Genomic DNA, 25,000 nt, shown 5'->3' on the forward strand with positions numbered 1-25,000 from the left:
GTGAGGCCCAGTTAGAGTATACAATTACAGAAAACATACATAACAATCATGCTCAAAAGTGATTGAAGAACATTTCTTCTCAAAGTTGAATGTACAGAATATCACTACAAAGAAAAATGTAGAAAAGAAAGTGTCCAGAGATCGAAAATGAAATTTTATTTTTGGACCATTGCGTATAAACTGGACTGTCGTAATTTTACTATTAGACTGAAGTGGTGTGATTCAAATTTACACAACATCATACCATTACAGACTGCTAAGTACACATTTAATATGTAGTGAATTTCTAGTTAGGCGCAGGCGTGGCTGTGTGGCAAGAAACTTGACTCCCAACCACATAGTTCCAGGTTCAGTCTCGCTGCGTGGCACTTTGAACTTCGTGGCACTTTGGACTGCGTGGCACTTCTCCTATAGCCTCGGGCTGATCAAAGCCTTGTGAGTGGATCTGGTAGACGGAAACTGGAAGAAGCCCGTCATATATACAAAGACATGATAGAAATAAACAGACACCCCATAAAACATCGTTTTATACTTATTCTAACTTGTAAAGGTTTATAGTTTTTATTAATTGACATTTCTATGTTTCTAGTTCTATATGTAGTTGTTTAATCATGCCATGTACAAAAGAAGCCTTGGAACCGTCTGAATTTCAAAGAGGCCGTATTGTGGGTTATTTTGAAGGTGGACATAGTCAGTATAAAATCGTAGAAAACATTGGGATCCAGCTTTCTACAATTAATAAGAGTGATTGTGCAATTCACCAGAGAGGGGAAGGAGTCCACATCACCTCGCCCAGATCAACCAGGGCCCTCTGACAGGACCCTTCTCTTTGCTAAGAGAAGTGAGGAGGATAATCCTCGTTGTAAGGCCTCTGACGTAACAGAACAAGTTGATGTCAGTCCCAGAACAGCTGTCAGGTGTCTCCACAAACTTGGTTACTATGGCAGAGCAGCAAGAAGGATGCCACTTCTTCGACCAGCCAACATCAAGCGGGGAAAAGATTGGGCCAGTGAGATGGTGGAGAGACCACTAGCATTTTGGGATACTGTTATATTATCTGATAAGTCCAGATTTGCTGTATTTCCTGACAGTAGTCGAGTGTGGGTCTGGCGATTCTGTGATCAAGAACTTGATGTGAAAAGATTGCAGCCAACAATGAAACACGCTAGCTATTCTGTGATGGTCTGGGGAACAATTTGGAATAATGGTTGATCAGAGCTGATGGAGTGTGAGGGAAACATAAACTCAGATAAATATGTGTCCATATTGCAGAGAGTACTCCTTCTAATTTTCTCCAGTAGTGAAATGGTTAAAGAAACTCTTTATTTGTGGAAGACAAGTCTCCTTGTCACATGGCTAAAATGACCCAAAATTTGTAGGATGAGAATGGCATTAAAAAGCTTCCATGGCCAAGCCAGTCACCAGATATGAATCCTATTGAACACCTCTGGGACATAATGGACAGGACACTTCATAAAAAGAACAAGAAAGCATCTTCAAAACCAGATCTTTTGAGATTACTGCGTGAATCTTGGCAAGAAATTCCGCAAGAGAATATTCGACATCTGGTCAGTAACATGCCTAATAGGGTCCTTCCATTGAAAAATGCAAGGGGCATGTCTACTAAATATTAAATATTCACATTATAACAATCAACTAATAATTTGAATACATAATTTCAGATTCAAATAAATTTTAATGATTATAATTATGTCTATTTACTTCTGTCATGTGTGTGTGTGTGTGCGCGTGTGTGTATCATGTGTGTGTGTGTGTGTGTGTGTGTGTGTGTGTGTGTGTGTGTGTGTGTATGCATGTATGTATGTATGTATGGATGGATGGATGGATGGATGGATGAATGGATGGATGAATGGATCCATGTGTGTGTATCTTTGTGTCAGTGTTTATTTCTCACCACCGATTCAGAACTGGCATTGGTGTATTTACTTCTCTGAGTGGATTTGGTACGCTTCGGCAAAAGAGACCGATAGAACAAGTATTAGGTATCGATTTGTCTGACCCCAGCATGGCCGCAGTCAAATGACTAAAACAAATAAAAGATAAAAGAGCTGTGTGGCATTTTTCTTCAAGTCCAACATCAAAAAATAATCAAAGATATGAATATATAATTTTTTTTTAAGACTGAATATTTTAAAGGAAACAATCATTGATTATTAGACTACAATAAGAAAACCACTTCTATTACCACTTAGCCTTGATTTCTGAGTCATAATGGATTCTTCTGGGCAATTCCATCTGTCCAATCGGAACTGGTATCGACATTCCGCAGCTGCTTTTTTCTCCCCGGATGCAACTATATCTGAGAACATCAAGTAGGTCTGAAATACAGAATGTTTACAGGATTTTCAGTTTTAAACGTGTTCTGCATTTTTCCACACCACATGTTTATATAAAATATAAACTTTACATGGAAAGATAATTTCGTTGTTACTATTCTTTCCTTTCTACCATTCTTTTTCTTCCTTTCTTTTCCCTTCTTCCTTCTTATGCTATTTAATAATTTTCTTTCTTTCTTTCTTTCTTTCTTTCTTTCTTTCTTTCTTTCTTTCTTTCTTTCTTTCTTTCTTTCTCTTTTACTTTCCTCCTTTTCTTCTTCCCGTATTTCTGTGAATATATCTATCTTTCTACTTTAAATTCACCCATCTTAACATTTGAAATGAAAAGTTTTACGAATTTGCTGTCCAAGTGAATTGTCATGCTAACAAAATAATCTAGATACTAGATAAACTGGACTCGAACTATGAACAATTATAAGCAACGTTATATAGGGCGCACTAGTACCACCGTTTCTTGGCTGTTAACTATGCACCCACAGCAAGAAACATAATAATTTTTATACCTTAGTGTGGAGGATGGGAAATGTAGGCAACCTTCACAGCAGTCGACTAATCTAAGTTGGAAACAATTAACTCCCAGCTTTATGTTAAAGATCAAAACAATCTATGTTATCTTGAAAATTTGTAAGTAGATGTCTGTAGGAAAACATGGGCGATGTTGAAATTCCGGAGACTTGAGATTCTAGGAAGCAGGATCAAGCGAGATACAGTGGGAAGATCATGTGAAGAAGAGAAGTGGATGGAAATAGAATGCAAAGTTGTAATTGTGGTAGAGTAGGCAAAGAAGAGACAAGTCTTGGGTCAGGAATTGTAGTCTGTTGATAAGTAACTGTTTGTTAATCAGGCGAATAACCTCGTTTTGGAAGCGTTCTTGATTTTTGTTTGAGTAGTAGTGGCGCCCTCTTAGATATATGAACGCTATTCTATGGTGGGTCATACTTGAGCTTTATAGAAAGAGTCAGTAACTAATTAGAGTTTAAGTATTTTCTATCTCCTAATAAAAAGATGAGTCTCTGGGATACAGTCTTAACTACATTGTGGTATCAGCAGACAAGCTGTCATAGGACCTAGCATTTGCAGCAACTCGTAGAAACAGTTTTGAAATATGTATCGCCATTAGGTATAGGTTTCGTAAGACTTCTCAATATCTAAATGTTCTAAATAAAAACTTAGAAAGGGGAAGTAGTGATACTTATAACTTTTTCCACGGAAACCCTCTGGCTTAAGACATCTACTATGATGTCTGTTACATAGAGTGTGAAGAAGAAATTGAATGGCTATTGAATTTATTTATTATATAAGTTGCCAATGAAATTGCATATAGTTCAAAGTCAGAATAAGAGTTGGAAGGATTTAAATAATAGTTTTTACTTACTGTAGCGTTTGCACCGAATTCATTCATTTTGGGACCCGTCATTAGAATCTTATTAACTGACCTGAAAAAAAACAAAACAAAAACAAAACAATATTTATAGAAATTTCTCTGACTATTGGATTTAAAATTTTTATAAAATCAAGCTTTTTCAAGAAATATTTCGAGTTACGGTGATTTTCATTTGCCTTCAAGTTTTGTAATAATCTATGATTTACTTGCAGTATGATGTTCGAAAATATATGAAGTCTTGTGGGTTTTATTATGCTTTATCCTTGAAACATGCTGTAAGCCTTTTAAAAGTTACTTCTATTTCTTCATCCTAATCGATCATTCTTGAAATACACACGCGCACACTTCTGTCAAAGAGTGTAGGCTCGAAACGCAAAAGGCTTTTCCATTCTTCCTGAGTGTTAAACTAATACACCTGTTTGTTGTTCTTACATGTATCTTCGTCTATTTTTTCTGTAAATTTTAACTATATACACACACACACACACACACACACACACACACACACACACACACACACACACACACACACACACATATATATATATATATATATATATTTATATATATATATATATATATTAATATATATATATATATATATATATATATATATATATATATATATATATATATATATATATATATATATATATATGTATATATATGTAAAACCATTATTACTGTTACTATTGCTTTTTTATTCTCTCTCTCTCTCTCTCTCTCTCTTTATCTATATATATATATATATATATATATATATGTATGTATGTATGTATGTATGTATGTGTGTATGTATGTATGTATGTATGTATGTATGAATGTATATATGTATGTATGTAGGCAAATAGATAATCAAAAATAACAAATAACAAAACAAAAAAGTCAAAAGGACGTATACATGAAATGTATTTGCTTGTATTTGCTTGTATTTGTATAAGAGGAAAAAGGAGTGAGTGTATAATGTTTTGAGCATGGCTCTTCATGTCAGAAAGAGGAGAGAGGAAAGGTCCAAAGAAGGAAAAAAAATCCAAGCATGTGTATGGCAACATGGTTGAGGTGACCGGGGCAACCAGCAGCATTTTAAAAAATACTTGTCAAAAACAAACAAACAAACGGTGCCTATGTTCTGGAAGTTGATAAAATGTCATTAAGATTACCAAGCCAAACAATCCGCTTGAATGGAAGTCATATCAATATTTAATTCTAACTCCAACCGTCGGAGCCCAGAAGCCCAAAACGGTGAGGATGATAAGTTCGGAAGATCAGTGTAAATAAAGGTACAGAATAGTCATAAGTTTCGCCCTAGAAGAAAGGTCACTTACCGACGACGTATGGGAGAAGGAAATAATTGGTAAAATTCCTTTAAAATCCATTAAATGAATATGACACTGTGGGAGAACAACGTGCAGTTGTGAGTAAAAACTGGTTTTCTTGAGTGATTACAACAAAGCGAAGAAATTAAGAGAGACAGAACACATAATTAGGCGAAAATGTAATGTTTATTATATGTACGTTTGTGTGAACTATAATTACACCGGGTAGTTGGATCTCAAAGAATAATCAATAGATTAATTCACTCTGGTTCAGGAACAGAGGATTTTATGAGCATTACTGCAATCCTGAATGTTTTATTATATTGTTAGGAAGGATTCCAAATAAAGCCTTTGAAAGATTATTCCAAATTCAAAGGGATGAATTTATAAATAATCTTCTATTAGCCGCATAGCTAATAGAATTAGACATAAAACATATTTGAGAATACATGACCTCGTACAATGCCGCCTTCTATTATTTTAATGACAACAACACTGATATCTGGTCTTCTGGTGTTCATGTTATAAAGTACTGTTGTTGAAGCAAATTGCTTGCTGATATATAATGTGTCATGAGACGTAACCGATGATAGCTGTGTAAAGCTAAGTCATCTCTGGCCGAGCGGATAGACCTACGATACGTGGCTTTTTGGCCGAGCGGATAGACCTACGATACGTGGCTTTTTGGCCGAACGTCTCACTTTTTTCCTAGTCATATGAAGACACCGACTCAGAGGACCATACTGCACATTGAGACTAGTAGTTATAAATCGTATGGGTTGCAGTATGACAGCCTAGACATGCTGTAAGTATGTAATATGTCCAAACTGATGAAGCAAACCTGAGATCAAAAGTTTTCCAGCAGAGATCATTCAGTCTTTTTAAGAGTATTTCTGACTATATTATGTCATTAAAAGTGATGCTGTCTCCCCTTTAAAGGAAATAGACGTGATTTTAGTGACATTTGACTGCAATTTTAGCGGGGTGAGTGACCCCATAGAGGTTCCTTCATTGATTCGTTTGTACACCTGTTGTTATTGTTTAGCCTCATGTCAGCTCTGATCGAACAGATCTAAGATCAAAGTCATTCCAGCCAGGATCGTCCTTTGGTTTTCTTATGTGAAAAAAAAAAAAAAGAAACCCATGATTACACTATCAAAGTGTCCGTTTTAAGACGTCGGGTGTCATTTGAAGGTGACTTAGTTGTTATTTATAGCAGGTCGATCAACTACATAGACGCTCCATGATGCTGGTGGTATCCACAACGGACGCAAGCGAAGTGCACTTGGCTGGAGCACACAATTGCTGATTCTCTAGTGTGCTAGTTATTTCTATGTATATTTGCTTTTAATGTTTGTGTGGGCTAAACGGGGATGATATTGACAGTAAAATGCTGTTGTACTAGAGCTCTGGATGTTGTATAGGTGTCCAGAAGTGACTTTTTATGTAGTGGCTGACTCGTTGGGTTGACGGTTTGCTGGTTGTAGTCAGCGTACAAGCTATGAAAATGTGCGCTACACTGTCTTATGTACTTGGTTATTTATTTGTGAAGAGACTGGAGGAACATGCATGACTGATATAGTCCATGATACATCTAATTCATTGTTTGTAGACTATGATAGACTAAATATGTACACATTTGCTCTATCAAAACAATATTTTATAGGAATTCTGATTAGTATATCAGTACATTGAAGTGTTACTTTCATAGTACACAGCCATAATATATCCAAGACAGACAATCGCCATCATAAAAATGTCTAATAATTGTTTATTTCGAGTGATCAAGTGTGGTTCCTGTTAATGTTCTAACTGTATTTGTGTATCAGTTTGCTTTCTTTATTGTGTTCTTCTGTGTATACTGCGAATATGAATATAATAAAGCTATTGTTTGCAAGTCAGTGTTAACAGTTTGTGTTGCCATTTCAGATAAGACAAACTTAACTCTATCACCTGAAGTATTTGAAGAGTTTTCGTTTTAATATATTGAAATTGATTGAGGAATATACGTCAAATAACTATCCATGATATCTCCACATTTGTTTGTATGATACTTCATACTTTTACATGATACCATGTATTTTTCAACTAGTTGCAGCTTTTAACGTGTTGCTGGATCTCTAGTTAAGTATGGTGACCATGTTTAAGATACTACTGTATTTTTAAAATCTTTTTCTGATTTATTGTGATTTTTAATTGTGCCAAATGTTTTTGTTCTGCATTCTCTCAATATACTTAAACTTCCATGTGTTATATAACGGCAATAATTTTGTTGTTATACCAAACGTGCTAGGAATATTCTTTGCACAGGTCACAGTAGATTTTGAAAGAGACGGGGTAGATAGACTTCCAATGAATGCAGTGTAATTGAACATTTTTTTATATTTATCATATTTCGATGGTTTACACACGCTGATGGAGAGATACTGATCGTATTTTAGATTGTGATTGTTTCAGAAATTATACCCTAAAAGCATCCTTATTAAGTGCACTTCAACTTAACATGCAATATATGTTTTAGCAAGCAACATTTGGTTTATCATAACTAAATTTTATAGGCAATCTGACAGCAATATCAATACACTGATATGGAGTTAAAGACACAAAGTGATAATAAAAGGATAAAAAAAAAGGGGTCTAACATACCACCGAATGTGTGAAAACTTTATAAACAATAAGATTATACTAGAAAGAATTAGAACAACTTTTAACAAGAATACACAGAGAAGATAAATCAAAAGCAACAGACTACACAAGGATATGCTCCTGTAAACCAATGGAAGCATCGCAACAGACTCCACCATACACGAAACAAATAAGTCCCCATAAAAGAAATAATAACAAAAAAGATGGCACATACAATGAATAAATCTTCAGAACACGCTGGAAATACCATAGATTCCATTACATACAAAAAACTAGTGCATTACAATAAAGACAGAGAAACGGAACCAAACGTACAAAACCATATTATCGCATAGGTCATTGAAAACAGAATTAAAACAGAACATAGCAGAAAGACGAGAGCTAATAGTGAAAAGAATCTAACAGAAAAAGAAATAAAGCATAACAGAATCGTTGAACTAGGTTAACATCATTAAAATGTTAATAGCTACCCACAAACAGGCAGCTCCGTGAAAGAATACATAGGGGTTACCGGGCCCCGCAAGAGCTTCTGTTTAAAGAAGCAAGTAACCAGAATATCACCATACTGAAGAGTATAATCCATTCAGTAATGGTGATAGTCATGTGTCCTAGTGGTTAGGATGTTGACACACGATTGCAAGATCGTGGTTTTTCTTCAGCAAAACAGTTCATTCCACGTTGCTTTGCGTTCACTTCGACATCTGACATGTGACACACTGTGTGCATGCACAGGCAATATCGATTTGATGGAGTGAGATTATGTATAACGCAAACACTTGATCACTATAAACAAATCATCTGTGCAGGTTGCTCAGCAAGAAATTATGGAATAGTCTTTCTCGGATTCAAGAGACTGTCAAGAAATAGTGAGAGTATAAATGAAAACTGAGTTTGATCCAGACCAGTCTCTCCCAAACAAAAACAAACCAAACAAAATAGAAAAGAAAATATACTATATAAAATTGAAAGCAAAACAAAACGGAAAGACACATTTCCTAAGCGAAGTGGAAAAAGCATAGTGAAGGGAAATAGTGAAATATATATATATTTCAATAAAAAAGAGAAGCAAATTACATCAGCAGAAGTAAGCAAGATAAAACACTTGGAAAATGAGGACGTCTTTTCAGAGAACAAGGAATTTTGAATGAAATACCCCCAAAAACTTATTTGCGACATTAACTCAGAAAACAATATCAGGTGACATGTAGAAGCTCAAGTATATTAAGAGAGAATGTGGAACAAAAACTTTCGGCACAATTATAAAGAATCACAATAAATCAGAAAAAGATCAAAATATGTAATATCACTTCGAACAAGGCCAATATATTTAGCTAGAAATCCAGCAACATATTAAAAGCGGCAGGCAATTAAAAAGCACGAGATTGACTAGGACCCCAAAATCTGGTTGAAGCATATAATGAACCAGTAATCATGAAGGTATGCTAACATTATATAACTAAAACAATGCAACAAGAGACTAACATCAAGTGCAGACTATGGGGTTAGCACGATGAGACGTTCGATTACATTCATGACTTCCCAATCTTTTATAAAGACAAAATATGTCCACAAACAAGATCAACCCAGAAGCTATGCCTACAGGGAAATAATTCTAGGTTTTGGCGCAAGGCCAGCAATTTTGAGGGCAGAGATAAGTCGATTACATCGACCCCAGAACTTGACTGATACTTTACTTCCTCGACTCCAAAAGAGCCGGAAGAAATGTTACTAAGCATATTGTCCGACGCGCTAACGATTCTACCAGCTCGCCCTCATTGAGTAATTCGCATTAAGTAATTCTGACAGTTGACGAGAAAACAGAACTCGTATAAAACATGCTGCTGACAATTAATACAAAATAATCCTTTCTACTATAGGCACAAAGATTGAAATTATGAGGGAGGGACTAGCCGATTACATCGACCCCAGAATTCAACTGGTATTTATTTCATTGACCTCTGAAGAATGAAAAGCAGAGTCAGACCTCGGCGGAATTTGAACTCAGAATGTAAAGACGGACAACATGTCAAGAATTTTGTCCGGTGTGTTGAACATTCTGGCAGTTCGCTGCCTTAAAATAAACACTAAAATAATGGAACATATCTCATAAAAAGCAGACACTAAATCAGGGGTGGGGAAACGTTTTAGTGCAGCGGGTAAAAATTTCCAAAGAAAAAGGTCCGCGGGCGGATCGCAAGTTTTAACTCTTATATCTGTGTAAATCTTGTATATATATCGATGTATAATTCGATATACATTAATAAAGATAAGTTTAACACATTAAATTAACACTTAACATCTTCATTAACGCCGCTACTAAATTTACGAATTTATATTACTTATGAGGTATTCTATATTTTTCAAAATGTACCTATCCTAACGTTGGAGAAATCTCAATATTATATTTTTTATGAATGGCTACTTGTTCGTTGCAAATAAGACAAATGAACTTGTTATCTATTTCAATAAAAAAATAAAGCTCTGTACATTTTTCATTAAACAAAGCGCGTTCACCAGCAGTTCTTTTTTTTTAGGATCTTTATAACCGCTTTTGCCATATTGATAAGGGTTTAGGAAAATTGATTCAACAAAGTTAACAAAGTTATAAACCGGTTGAATTTATATTATTACTTTCCGAATTTTAATTATTACCGCTACCTGGGAAAAACAAAAGCCAACTGGCTCGTAGTTGTAATGCATGCGTTCAGTGTTGTAAAAATAGTAACAACTAAAAATCTGTAAAAGATTAAGATATTGTTTGGTTCTGCAAGGCTTAACATGATTTTTCTCTCTCCTTTGTCCACACAGGTGTTGACAAGCGAGTGGGTAAGGAAGGGCGATAACTGATAAGCTGATGACAGATGAAAGTAACTTCTGTTGACCCTCCTTGACACCGACTGATAGCAAAAATGCGACACCCCTTCCAAAAGCAGTTATTTTTTCATTGCTTTTTCGGTAAAAGTAATATTTTTTTATAATCCTGTTCACAAGGCAACAAATTAAAAGCGTCTGTTTCCATGAAGCTTTACCAATTTGTTTTTGATTTTAAACAGATTTTTAAAGATATTTTTTGCTTATCGATTAACAAAAAAGAGGATGTGCGTCGATTGTGGAGATTTTTTTTTATTTTGTGAAAACGTGAAAAATGAAATCGGAAGGAAAATTTAGATATTTGGAATTGTTGGTTATGAATAATATTTACACAGTATCTTCTACAATCCTTCAGCATTCGTTTCATATAAAAATCATTTCGGTATATGCAACATATTTTTAGTCTTCTCGGCTAAAGTTTAGTCGGGTCTCAAGGGGGTGGTACAAAACTAGCAATATGTGCTTTATAGTAAAAATAAAATTTCCATTCAATTGGCAATTACCGGACGATTTCTGTTCTAGTCTGACCGTTTTACGTCGTAGTGGAAACCCGACCTATATCGCAAATAAGCATTGCATACCAGTATTGTATAAATTTTATAATTGAAAAATTTACTTTATTTTGTACATACAAGTATGTCAATTTGCGGGCGCAATAAAATGGGCTCACAGGCGCAATTGTGCCCGCGAGCGGGGGTTTCCCCACCCCTGCATTAAACAATCGTTATTCAATAAAATAGCACGAGATACTTTCACATAGTTGATATCCGATAACAAATACCGTAAAGATTCCGCACATAATTAACTACTCAGACAATTAATATTGTACGTTTTAATATTGTCACTTAATAACATAACATAGTCCATACATTACATATTTTTCACAATCAGCACATGACAATATAATACACAATGCAACTCACACGTCACTCAGGAAGCGCAGTCAGTCAAAGAGGAAACTGTCTGTACTTCCTGGTTAAATGCAGCTGGCAAGATGATCTTTACGATGGATTCAGCGGTTATTGGATAACCTTGTCAGATTTAAAAAAGTCGGACTTAAATAAAGATTATAAACATCCTCCTTAGCTCGGAAGACTTCTACATAAATTCTCTAAAATATACATAATTTTTATTATTAGAAAGAAATATTTTGATCTATTTTCAACTCATGAATAATAAACACGATAATAATGATTACTTTTATTAGCCACAAGGGCTGAAGACATTGGAGAGATAACAAAGGTGAACCCAAACAGGAGAAAACATAAAAGAAATATAACTAGAGAATGTACATCATTTACATGCCGGAACTAAGTGGATGGCTGGGTTTCTTTTGACATTAAGAAACATAGCTAGGAACGTTTGGTTCAGTAGAGTTAGCGAATGAATGAGATGGCATCATGGATACACGCAGGTAAAGAATGAGAGTAGCCGGTAAGAGAAGACTGTGTACATAAGATTTTCAAAATTGCACTGTCATTTCCAGCTGTCTAACAAGTATCATCTTAATTTTTCTAAAGCAATTTGGACTTAAATAAAACAGCAACAGTTGATCCAAGTAGTTTTTATCGGCTTATAAGATAGATTTAGCGGAGATAGTTCACACTTTCAACTAGGGCTCGAAGGACAACAAAATCGTGAACTCTACAGTCAATTTAGACAAAAGTAATAAACGAAGACACTATTATTGGAAGATGATTGCGTCCTTCTTGGCACAAAAAGATTTCAGAGACAGTATTAGTGAACTAGTAATTAGAACTTGAGGGGAACCATCAAGCATAACGGGTGATGGGTCACATTAAAAGGGAAACTTTCATCAGCAATCTTTATTTTTAGCAAAGTAGTGACAGAGAAAGAAAATGAATTACGATCTAGTCACTTGATTACACGAGGAACATAAAAAAGGCAGTGCAAACGCCAGTGACGAGAATGGCATGAAACTCGCTGTGAAACTTGAAGGTAACGTTGTCCACACTCGGATGCCTGCACTGAAGCAAAGGGAGACGAAATCCGTTCGATGGTTCGAAAAAAGAATAGTGGCGTAGAAACAAATTCATATGTGGATCCTTGTCTGACTGCAGTGAATGCTTACTATCTGATTTCAAGCATGTGCAGTTTTCCACCAGCACTTTGCTTAAATGTTTGCATGGAACGATTTTTGATCAAAGACTCAAAGTACTATGCAAAGTAGATTTCAGCAGAGGGGTGTGTTGAGCAAATCGTTCGGTCAGTTGTAAATCACTGCGAGTTGGTAGTCTGACTTACGAGCTTATTAACAAAATGTTTCCCTGAATCTGTCTTTTCTGTAAAATGATTTATGTTTAGGATCCTTTTCTTTGAAGATGTACTTGCAAAAAGAATGGGTTTTTGGCATGTATCGGAAACATTTTCGTTTGGAGAGTACACATTGTTCTGGGAAAAATATTAAACTGCATCTGATGGTGTGGTTCCAACTTGGAATTCAACAGTTTTGGGAAGAACTATTTGTTACCAGCTGTCCCAGGTCCATGTTACCCCAGTTATAGAGCAAACAGCAGATGATCTTGTGGCTAAGGAATACGGAACTCGAAAGAAGACTGGTCTCTAGATATGTGTCATATTGGCCCAATGGCGAGTGGACAACAACAATAACAACAACTCTTATTTTGCTGTTATTACAAATTTTGAGTCAATTTTAGACAAAAGAATAAATATGGAAAATGTATGTCTCAAAAGACAGTACCACATCATACTTTATCCAAGAAAGGGTGAAGGCAAAAGTGACATACCTTTGCTTAGACTGTACATACGAAATGAGTCCAAAGCTGTTCCTCATCATGTGTGAGAAAAGAAAAGCAATGAGACTTCGTCCAGGGAAGTAACTCCAGCTGTCACATGTTTAACAGTTAGAGCTATTTGAACGCTTTCTACCTTGAGGAATTAGTAAGGTTGAGAAAGCAGCGGACAGTAGCATCACGTGCAAGTCTTTGAAACTACTATCTTCTGGGCACCAATAGTCGTACCACCGTTTGCAGCTCCATATGCCATTTGCCCGCGGGCAATTATGGAGTGAATTTTTAGGGCTTATAAATCAAATATTTTCCTATCCTTCTCCTTCCTCAATACCGGTTCCCATATGCTGTTCACATCTGCACTCGGTCTGCTTAGGAGGTTATTGTGTCCTAGCATATGTGCTGCTTCTTTCAGTTTTCGTATTTTCCAGTGGTGTTCTCTGTCTATTATTTTAGCTTCAACCCACAGGGGGAGGTGGTCTCCCATTTTTCCATACATGATCAGCTATACCCGATTTATCAATATATCTTCGTGTCACAGCTTTGCAATGTTCCTCTACCCTTATTTGGGGCGGGGGGGGGCATGTTTCACCTTTGTATAATCTACCACAGCTGCATGGGATGGAGTACACGCAGTTTTTGGTAATATTCTCTTCTATTGGTGGTTTTACCCGAAGGAGATATTTGCGAAGTGTTGTATTACTCTTGAATACTGTCCTGATGTCATATGGGCCGCATATCTTTTGTATCTTCCGAAAAACCACCAATAGGAATGAGAACCCAGGTTCAAAATTTCCCCAAGACACCTGATGAAGGTTTGAGGGTATAACAACAAACAAGATGAGGACAAATATCTGTCAAATGTAAATAATATAATGTAAATACTCCTCCCCCTCCCCCTCCCCCCTCCTCCTCCTCCCCCTCCTCCTCCTCCTCCTCCTCTTCCTCCTCCTCCTCCTCCTACTACTACTACTACTACTACTACTACTACTAATAATAATAATAATAATCGCTAGACCAAACTTTGGCCACGAATTGGAGGGTCAACCTCAGGAACGAGCAAGTGCCTCCGCTGTGCCACATCTTTAATAGAGTGGACGAAACCGTTGCCCATATACGAATACTCAAGACTTGCCCGAAACCACTACGTGTTGTGGCGACACGATGCGGTAGCGAAAGTGCTACCTCAGTGGAAACTGTGCGAAAAGTGGGGGCTAGAGAGAGGCAAGACTTGGTATGAACACAAACCGCAGAGAGAGGCGAAGTCGGAGACATGCAAAATCCTATGGAATTTCCCAATCCAAAGAGATCAGGTGCTAGAGCATAACAGACCGAACCTAGTGGTGATCGACAAGATGCACCACATATGCTATATAGTTGATGTTGCATGCCCCTTTGACCCATGGATAGTCAATAAGAAGTCGAAAAATAGATAAATACAACCCTCTTAAGTACGAAATAGCCCGGCTATGGAACATGAAGAGGGTGAAGATAGTGCCAATTATTTTTGAGTCCTTGGGGACTGTATCAGAAAAGGAAATCGGAATAGAGTACCCAGTAGAACTGTTGCACGGCCAGAATAATCAGGAAAGTATTAGAGAGTTGAAAAGAACTGATAGCATGGTACCGTAGGCTGCAGGCAGCAGCCCATCACGCATACAACACTCCAGGACTTCCAACAAAAACTGAGATAATAATAATAATAATAATAATAATAATAATAATAATAATAATAATAATAATAATAATAATAATAATAGCACCTGTAGAATATAAAGCAAGACATGACAGAGTTGGCCAGTATTTACACTGGACAATATGTCAGCATTATAAAATCAAAACCGCTGACAAGTGGTATAAGCACCATCCTGAAGCTGTGACTGAGGGAGAAAATGTATCGATTCTCTGGGACTTCCCCGTACATACCGACAAGACTATAAAAGCTAATAAACCGGATATTATTATAAAAGATCAGACAAAGAAGACGTGTTTATTAATTGACATGAGTATTCCCTGTGATCATAATATAGCGGCGAAAGAATTTGACAAGATCAGTAAATATAAAGACTTGCTAATAGAAATTGAAAAAATGTGGCACCTCAAGGCGACTACCATACCAGTGATTATAGAATCTCTAGGAATGATTAAAAAAAAGGTACTGAAACCTATTTGAAAATGATACCAGGTTTACCATCCCTACAGGAAGTGCAAAAAATCGTGCTAACTGAAACGACTCATGTACTAAGAAGAGCATTATCGCTGTGAAAACAACATCCATTCATGATTATTTTTTTTTCTTAAATACATGTTTTACCTTTGAATTTGCGTGTGTAAACTGGGAATGCATACAACGAGTTTCTCTGCCCTAGGTGTACGGAAAACACTCGGCGAGAAATGGAAGAAAATTTGAAGAAAGAAGAAAAAAAAACAACATAATAATAATAATGTCACAAAAAACGAGAAAGCAACCATACTCTGGGATATGCCAATACACACAGACAGAGAAATTATGGCTTTTATAGACCAGATATAGTTGTCAAAGATCATGAAGAAAAAAAAATGCTTTCTAATTGATTTATCAATACCAGCAGATGACAACGTTTCCCTAAAAGAAATGGAAAAACTTTCAAAATACAAAGACCTGGAAATAGAGGTAACTCGAATGTGGAATCTAAAAACAGAAACAATTCCTATCATAGTAGGTGCCTTAGGTATAATAAAACAAATACATAACAAAAGCACCAGGACTTACAAATATATATAACATACAGAAAATTGCACTACTGGGCACTGCACACATTCTACGCAAAACACTTTCAATACAGTAAACATGAGAGCACCACAACAAACCACAGCACATACCCAAAGCACACAGAGCTGCGCTCGGTGGTGTGGTGAAAGGACGTTATAAAAATAAAACTGCTGAACAATAATAATAATAATAATAATAATGATAATAATATCCAATAACAAAATATACTGATACAATACAATAAAACCCCGTAACAAAACGTACTGATACAATACAATATCGCCCCCCCCCCGCAAGAATATGCAGCACTCCACCATCACAGAGGTGCAACAAATGATGTAATAGAAAGTTGCTTGAAACTTTCAGATGCTGAGAAATAATGGTGGTGATGACGATGGTGACGACGACGGTGATGACGATGGTGACGAACGTTACGTTACCTCAGTTTGCGAGAGAGGGGAGTTTCCGAAAGACTCTGGTTGTAACCGTGAAAATGAAACTGGACCTTAAAGAGAAGCCCTCTCTCTCGGCAGTGGATCAGTAAAGATGCACTGACCACAGTTGTCATCCCAATACAGCATCAGCAGATAATAGAGCAAGGAGGAAGAAGTGGACCAGCGAAGAAAACAGGATAGTGATACAGTGCTGCTTAGAAAGTGAACCTAAAAGAAGGGGCTGTAGAAAACGAATGTTAACACTTTGGGTAGAGAAGGATATGTTTAAAGAGACTGAGCAAAGATTAGTTGATCAAGCTAATGCTATTAGGAGAAGAAAGCGGATGACTGAATTGGAGGTAGAAGAGATCACAAGAGAACTGGAACATTCAGACTGGCAGAGTAATAAAAGCTAGAAGGCCTCAGTTGGTAGTATTAGATAGAAGCAATAGAATGTGCGAGATAATTGACTTTACAGTCCCAAATGAAGAAAAGATTAATATGAGAAGTATAGAAAAATAGCAAAGTACCAGGACCTAGCTATTGAATTACAGAGACTATAGAAAGTGCAGGTAAAATGTATCCCAGTAGTTATAGGTGCAGTGGGAACTATCCTTAAAGATCTGAAAAGATGGAGAGAGAAAATAGGCATAAAACCCAGTTTAATACAGCTGCAGAAAACAGTGTTATTAGGGACGGCTAGGATACTTAGGAGGGTTCTTGGCATCTAAGGCAACTTGTAGTCCGATGTTAGGATTCTTTCTTTTCCAACAGTATAATCTGAATAATAATATGAATAGGTATAAACACACGCCAGAAAAGGTCACAGAAAACGAGAAAGCAACCATACTCTGGGATATGCCAATACACACAGATAGAGAAATTAAGGCAAATAGACCAGATATAGTTGTCAAAGATCATGAAGAAAAAAAATGCTTTCTAATTGATGTATCAATACCAGCAGATGACAACGTTTCTCGAAAAGAAATGGAAAAACTTTCAAAATACAAAGACCTGGAAATAGAGATAACTCGAATGTGGAGTCTAAAAACAGAAACAATTCCTATCATAGTAGGTGCCTTAGGTATAATAAAAAAATATTCAGACAAATACATAACAAAAACACCAGGACTTACAAATATATATAACATACAGAAAATTGCACTACTGGGTACTGCACACATTCTACGCAAAACACTTTCAATACAGTAAACACACGAGCACCACAGCAAACCACAGCACATACCCAAGGCGCACAGAGCTGCGCTCGGTAGTGAAGTGGAAGTACGTTATAAAAATAAAACTACTGAACAATAATAATAATAATAATAATAATAATAATGATAATAATAATAATAATAATAATAATAATAATGATAATAATAATAATAATAATAATAATAATAATAATAATATCAATAATAATAAATGCCCGGATGCAGTACCAGGCAGTGGCTCTCATGGCTTCTGGTCTTAATTGATTGGAAGTGTTATCATATACATTGTTTTGTCTTGGTATAAAAGATGGGCTACAGCAAATATTCTGCTCAATACCACAGATTTGCTTGTCAGTTGTTTGACCTTAACCAGTTGAGCATGTCCTTTGGTGGGTGACGATATGTGCATCTCTGATCATGAGCAGAAGTAGTGGGGGAGCATCACAGCCATGTATTGAGAGGAATTCTTTGGGGTTTGAATAATTCACCTTTGGAAACATCGGTGTTTTGCTCAACGTCCTTAAACAAACCTTATTCAGGAACCTTTTGAGCGGGATGGGCTACTCGACCTGAAGAAAATTCTAACTGGGCCCCACCTGCGAGATCATGCACTTTTATCTTGATATGAGATCACCACGTCGCGCACATATGGTTGTGATGTATGTGCCTGGTGTACCCTTATCAGAAAGGTAGTCATGATGGGTATAATGGACTTCGTATATTTTACCCCAGTGTCACTTGGATGGCATGCGCTGCTCTCTCACTCACTACTACTACTACTACTACTACTACTACTACTACTACTACTACTACTACTACGACTAATGATAATAATAATAATAATAATAATAATAATAATAATAATAATAATAATAATAAATGGGACAGGTAGTCAACAGTGCAGGTATCCAATTGCCAGATGGTCAAACATTAAAATCATCGAAAGGAGGAGAGAGTTAAAAGTATCTCGGAGTATTAGAATCTGACAGAGCACTGACTATAGAAATGAAAACGAAGATTGAGAAAGAGTATATGAGAGTGGTAAGGAAGCTAGTGAAGTCCAAGCGAAATGGTCCGAATCTAGTGAAGGCTGTAAATACTTGGGCAGTATCATTACTTAGATACTCAGCAGCTTTTGGAGATTGGACGAAAACTGAATTAGCAAAGCTATACAGAAGAACTAGGAAGGAATTCAATATGAATGGAGGACTCCACCTAAGGGCAGGAGTAGTAGGATTATACTTACCTAGAAAAGAAGACGGAAGAGGGTTAATATCAGTGGAAGACTGCGTGGAGTTAGCTAGAGTAGATATAGACTCCTATATAGATATTAGTGAAGAAAAAGAGACGTAAGAAGCTTCATTCAGTTATGAAGGGAAGCAAAAAATTTACAAATGAGTTCAAGCATAATATCCAGATTGAACAGCATGATGGAAGTGCGGCAAGTGTGGCAAAGAAGGTGAAATCAATGGCAAAGCAAAGAGCCATTGAAGTGATAGGTGGGGAAAAAATCTTCTGCATGGAAAATATGTGGCCCGTAGCAAATAAGTTGATGTAAACCAGAAGCACGTGGCTACGGAGCTCATGGCTAAAGGCAGAAAACGAGGGCTTTAATTTAGCTGCTCAAGATCAGGGCTTATTGATCCGGAACTACCAAGCCAACGTGATGAAAAATGGACCACCTAATCTCTGGGTGTAAGGTTTTAGCACCAGTATAGTATAAATCTAGACGTGACAGAGTTGGCCAATATTTACACTAGATAATATGTCAGCATTATAAAATCAAAGTTGCTGACAAATGGTACAAGCACCATCCTGAGGCTGTAACTGAGGGAGAAAATGTAACGATTCTTTGGGACTTTCCAATGCATACAGACAGGACCATCAAAGCAAATAAACCAGATATTGTTGTGGAAGACCAAAGCAATAAAATCTGTTTATTGATTGACATGAGCATAGCCCGTGACCATAATATCTCGGCAAAATAATTTGATAAGGTCAGAAGATATAAAGATTTGTTAATCGAAATCGAAAAAATGTGGCATCTTAAGACGGTTACAATACCAGTGATTGTAGAAGCGTTTGGAATGATCAAAAAAGGAATTGAAAATTATTTGAGGATAATCCCTGGCTTTACCATCCATGCAGAAAGTGCAAAAGATTCTCTTAACTGGTATGTCACACGTACTGAGGAAAAGCATTGTCACAGTGAATTTTCTTCCTTTTTCCCTTTATTTTCCTTGTTTTATTTTTGTCATTTTTTTCTTTTTTTCTGTATTTCTCTCTCTCTGTCTTTCTTGCCTCCTTTTCCCTATTTCACGACTGTAAATATAAAGTCTGGTGCCTTTATTTTAATGGCCTACCAATGTATACAGTGAGTTTCTTTGCTCTAGGTGTCAGGAAGACGCTCGACAAGAAATGGAAACAAAGTTGAAAGATAGCAACAACAACAACAACAACAACAACAACAACAACAACAACAACAATAATAATAACAATGATAATAATAATAATAATAATAATAATAATAATAATAATAATAAGTAGTAGTAGTAGTAGAAGTAGTAGTGGGGGAGCACCATAGCTATGTGTTGAGAGAAATTCTTTGGCGTTTGAATAATTCACTTCTGGAAACATGGATGTTTCATTCGTCATCCTCAAACAACCTTATTCAGGAATCTTTTGAGTGAGATGGACTACTCAAACTGAGGAAAATTCTAACTGGGCCCCACCTGCAAGGCCATGCGCTGTTTATCTTGATATGAAATCATCATGTCGCGCACATACGGTTGTGATGCATGTGACTGATGTACCCTTATCAGACGAGTAGTCATGATGGGTATATTGGGCTTCGTATGTTTGTACCCCAGTATCACTTTGATGGCTTGCACTGCTCTCTCACTCAATAATAACTATAATAATGATTTAAAATTTTGGCACAAGGCCAGCAATTTTGAGGAGAAGGTAAGTCTATTACATCGACCCTAGTGTTCAACTGATACTTATTTTATAGACCTCGAAAGGATGAAAAGCAAAGTCGACTTCGGCGGAATTTGAACTCAACGTAGCGACGGACGAAATGCCGCTAAGCATTTTGCCCGAAGTGTTTACGATTCTACCAGCCCAGCGCCTTCAATAATAATAATAATAATAATAATGATTTAGCTTATTTAACACCAGGGTGAAGGACAAGTGGGATAATACAAAACAGGCATAAAGTGTGGGAGTTTACATATAATGAAATGACAAAATAAATAAATATATTAAAAAGTATACACAGTTTACAATGAAAACGAAGGGAAATATGCATAGTATAGAAAGGTTAAAAAAGGTGGGATGATACAGATGTAGTTCTCCTGATACAAGCTGACCTCTAGAAATAATCGAGGAACCCCACTGTCGAAGATCTTCCTGAACACCAAGGGCAAGTGCCCTCTCCAGTTCCCTTTCTCAGATTCACAAGTCTACACTTAGTTCCATCCATTTTCGCAACTTTCACTCACCTTTCAGTAAACTCACTCGAGGACAGAACTTCCCTCTCCACCATCAATTTCCTTTCCAAGTGAAACTTGAAGAAGCCAATGAGACGTCTACTAAAGAGGAAGGTAGCTGTCTTCATGCCTTTCAGCTTTGTCTATCATGCAACCTCTTTCACCACAGCTACCAGGCAAAGGAAAAACTACCTAGCCTGCCCGATTAGAGGAGGGCGGCGGTGCAATCATCACTATGGACTAGGCCGATAGATAGATCCGTCCCACACGCGACAGCAGCTGTTTGACATAACCCCAAAACGCGGGACAGGAATTCCAACAAGTTAAAGTACTAGGAAGAAAGGACTGGGAACAGTGATTGGTGAAGGGCTAGAAGAATAAGATACAAAAATAGAAATGTTAAAGGATACATGTGTTAGTTGAACTTGAGTAAAGATAGTATACAGCTTGCTAGTTCAGAAGAGCAGAGTCCACTGTAATAGTGGTAGAATAGGCATAGACAGCGCGTCTGTTAGCCAGTTAGATGCTGTAGAGTGTTACTGAATAAGTCTATTCCAATACATTGCATGACTTTCTTCTTGTTGTTTGGGATTATGTGAGACTATGGCAGCAGCACTCCCCCACATATGTAAGTAGCATTCTATTGTGGGGTTATTTGAGTTTTATAGAGTCAGTAGCTGACCAGAGCTTAAGTATTTCCTGACTGTGTAGTGGAAAGCTAGTTTTTGGGATGTATTGTTTTTAGCTGTTACATATGTGGAAGTTGTCAATAACGATCAACCAGAGATTGTGAGTCTAGCATTTATAAGGACTTTGAAAAATTTGATTGCCTGTTGTCGATGAGTGGCTAGAGTAGTGACTGTGTGTGTTTGTCGCTGAAATATACTAGATTGTCATGTATTGTTGAGGAAGTTTCGAGATGCCTGTTCGTGAAGGGAGTGTTATTTAGCAGATGTCTAAGTTGTATGTTGATGTTTAAGTGTAGAAGCGTAGGAGGAAACATTTGTGTAATCTGCATAGGAATGAGCGTGATAAGTGGTGCCAGCAAGTATGCAATAAATGTACAAGTAGAAGATGTGTGGGAGAAATAACTGAAACTTATAAGTTCAGCGGAGTTGATAGGTCATGGTTCGAGGAAGACTTCCTCAGTGTGCGCTGTGATGTTGCGATCTGACAGAAAGGTTCGAATTGAAGAGATCAAAGACGGTCGAAGCTCATAGAGTTAGCTAGAGTACTGTGCCGCTCAGTATTTTCCTGATACCAAGTGCAACATTAATTTCGCTGAATTTCTTATAGGTGAGAAACAAATGATGAATGGGCTAAAAGAACTGGTAGATTTGGTTATATAGAAGCTATAATGGTGGTCTTTGAGGGACTCAATATGATTGAGAAGGTGATTGTTAACAACTATTTCCATCACATTTTTGATGTTGCAGTTGAGAGAGGCAGATCAATAGCGAGCAAGGTTAAAGAAATTGCCCTTCGTTGGGGTAGTACACACAGTAGCATATATTCAAATATCGACTACAAAAAGATAAATACTGAAGTGTTTGTTATTGATAAAGACAAGTTCTGGAGAAGGTTACTTGGGGATTTTGGGTGAGAGCCAGTTGTCTTCTTCATTAGTGCATCATCTCAACAAGTGACAATTCGCGCAAACAGGAAATAGATGTTCAGTTATTTTCTCCAACACTAGATCACTCTTTAAATAAACAATACAAGCACACATAAGGTGGTGAATCTAAAGTGAATTAATATTCCTCTGAGGAATAACTTCAACATCAGAAATAAAATAGATAAACGGAACATGAATTGTGCTCTCATAGATATTATGTTCAACAGTCAGAAATACTGAAAACTAGAAAGCTGTAGTTCCATCGAAAGAGAAGGGTCTAAATACATGAATATAAAAGGAGGGAATACGATATCAGATAACATAATTATTGAGGAGTGGATGTTATGAAATAGAAATAGTGAAAATGTAGAATCTTTCCAAAGCAGCCTAAATCCACCGAGGTGCACGTAGCTCTATCTATTAGAAGAATAGATAAGTTTATATATTTTAGTGATTATAGGTATATACATTGTTACGGATTTGAAAGCATTAGTATTAACAAATTTGTATTTACATAACTGTGCATGTCTATATGTGTACCTAATAATGTGCACCTGTATGTATGTGCGTGTGCATACGCGCGCATGTTTCGAGAACTGCATTTCTCAGCCAATGTTACGAATTTTCTATTCTATTTCTGTTTTTGCTTTGTTCAGCTTTATATGGTGTTGGCTATGCAGAAACGTTTCTTGCTGTTACTTTAGCATAGCATTTGCAACCCGATTTCTAGCATAGTTTTTATCCTTTTCAGAGTTTATTTTCATTCTTTTCTTTTTCTTCCCACAAATACCTGTTATTTCAACCTCTGTTTCATATATGTTAACTTCGTTGAAGACAAGAAAATGTTTCATATTTGCATTAAGTTCCCATGATTCTGCAATAGATATTTTAGTAGCCCTGCAGTGGATATTTTCTATTTTCTAGTAAGCCATCATAAATCTTTGAAACAATGATTCGAAAAGGAAGATAGGAGGGGAGAGAGGAAATGTTGACTTCTAGTAAATTTCTTGAAAAGTTGGCGAGAAAGAGATAGCTCTTTCTGGTTGGATAGTTTCACCCTCAGTTTTCGTTTGTAGTTTTCTAACAAAAAAAAAAAAAGCATTGACTTAGTGTTGAAGGACATATAGGTATCTCTGGAGTGCTGTTTGTTTTGGGCGATATGTGATCGGGTGGGATCATCATTGACATACAAGTCTTGTTGGGTAATTCGTTCATCATCCTTAAACAAAGAGCTACTCAAACTGACGAAAATTCTAACTGGACCTCACCTGCAAGGTCGTGCGCTGTTTATCTTGGTATGAGATCACTATGTCGCGCACGTATGGTTGTGATGCATGTGCCTGATATACCGTTTTCAGACGGGTAATCATGATGGGTATACTGGGCTTCGTATATTTTACCCCAGTGTCACTTTGATAGCATACACTGCTCTCTCACTCAAGGTCAGCGAATTCTGGTGAGGGAATAAGTCTATTACATCGACTCCTGTGCGCAACTGATACTCTTTTTATCGACTCCGAAAGCGGAATTTGATCTCGGCGTAAAGACGGACGAAATGCGCTAAGTATTCTACCCGAGGTGTGAACAACAACAACTATAATAATGGTTTCAAAATTTGCCACAAGGGCATCAATTTTGGTGGCAGGGAAGAGTCGATTACATCGACCCCAGTGTTTCACTGATACTTAATTTATCGTTCCCGAAAGGATGAAAGGTAAAATCAACCTTGGCAGAATTTGAACTTATAACGTAGCGACGGGCGAAATACCACTAAGCATTTCGTCCAGCGTGCTAACGATTCCACCAGCTCGCCACCGCAACAACAGCAACAACAACAACAACAACAACAACAACAACAAAAACAACAACAACAACAACAACAATAATAATAATAATAATAATAATAATAATAATAATAATAATAATAATAATAATAATAATAATGTGTGCTAGCACGTTAGCGCGTTGAACGCAATGCTTAACGGCATTTCATCCGTCTTACATTCTAAGTTCAAGTGTCGCCAAGGTTGACTTTGCCTTTCATCCCTTAGTTCCAGTTTAACACTGGGGTCGGTGTAATAGACTATTTCTTCCCTACAAAATTTCTGGCCTTGTATCTATAGTAGGAAGTATTATTATTATTATT

At 36.7% G+C, this 25,000-nt stretch overlaps 1 protein-coding gene across 3 annotated transcripts in view; it reads right to left on the bottom strand.

The window, feature by feature from the left end:
* Positions 1–25,000, bottom strand: part of LOC106872351 (protein Wnt-8b) — a 108,056-nt gene that overhangs the window by 9,367 nt on the left and 73,689 nt on the right. For all 3 annotated transcript variants that reach the window (XM_014919313.3, XM_014919311.3, XM_014919312.3), the window contains exons 2-3: positions 3,733–3,793; positions 2,207–2,339 (exon numbers count right to left, since the gene is read on the bottom strand). In XM_014919313.3, coding sequence (XP_014774799.1) covers positions 2,207–2,339; positions 3,733–3,774 — 175 coding nt within the window. In that variant the 5' untranslated portion in view covers positions 3,775–3,793. The remainder of the gene's footprint in view (positions 1–2,206; positions 2,340–3,732; positions 3,794–25,000) is intronic.

The sequence above is a fragment of the Octopus bimaculoides genome, chromosome 3, assembly GCF_046866305.1.
Source record: "Octopus bimaculoides isolate indiv1 chromosome 3, ASM4686630v1, whole genome shotgun sequence".
In the NCBI taxonomy this organism is placed as follows: domain Eukaryota; kingdom Metazoa; phylum Mollusca; class Cephalopoda; order Octopoda; family Octopodidae; genus Octopus; species Octopus bimaculoides.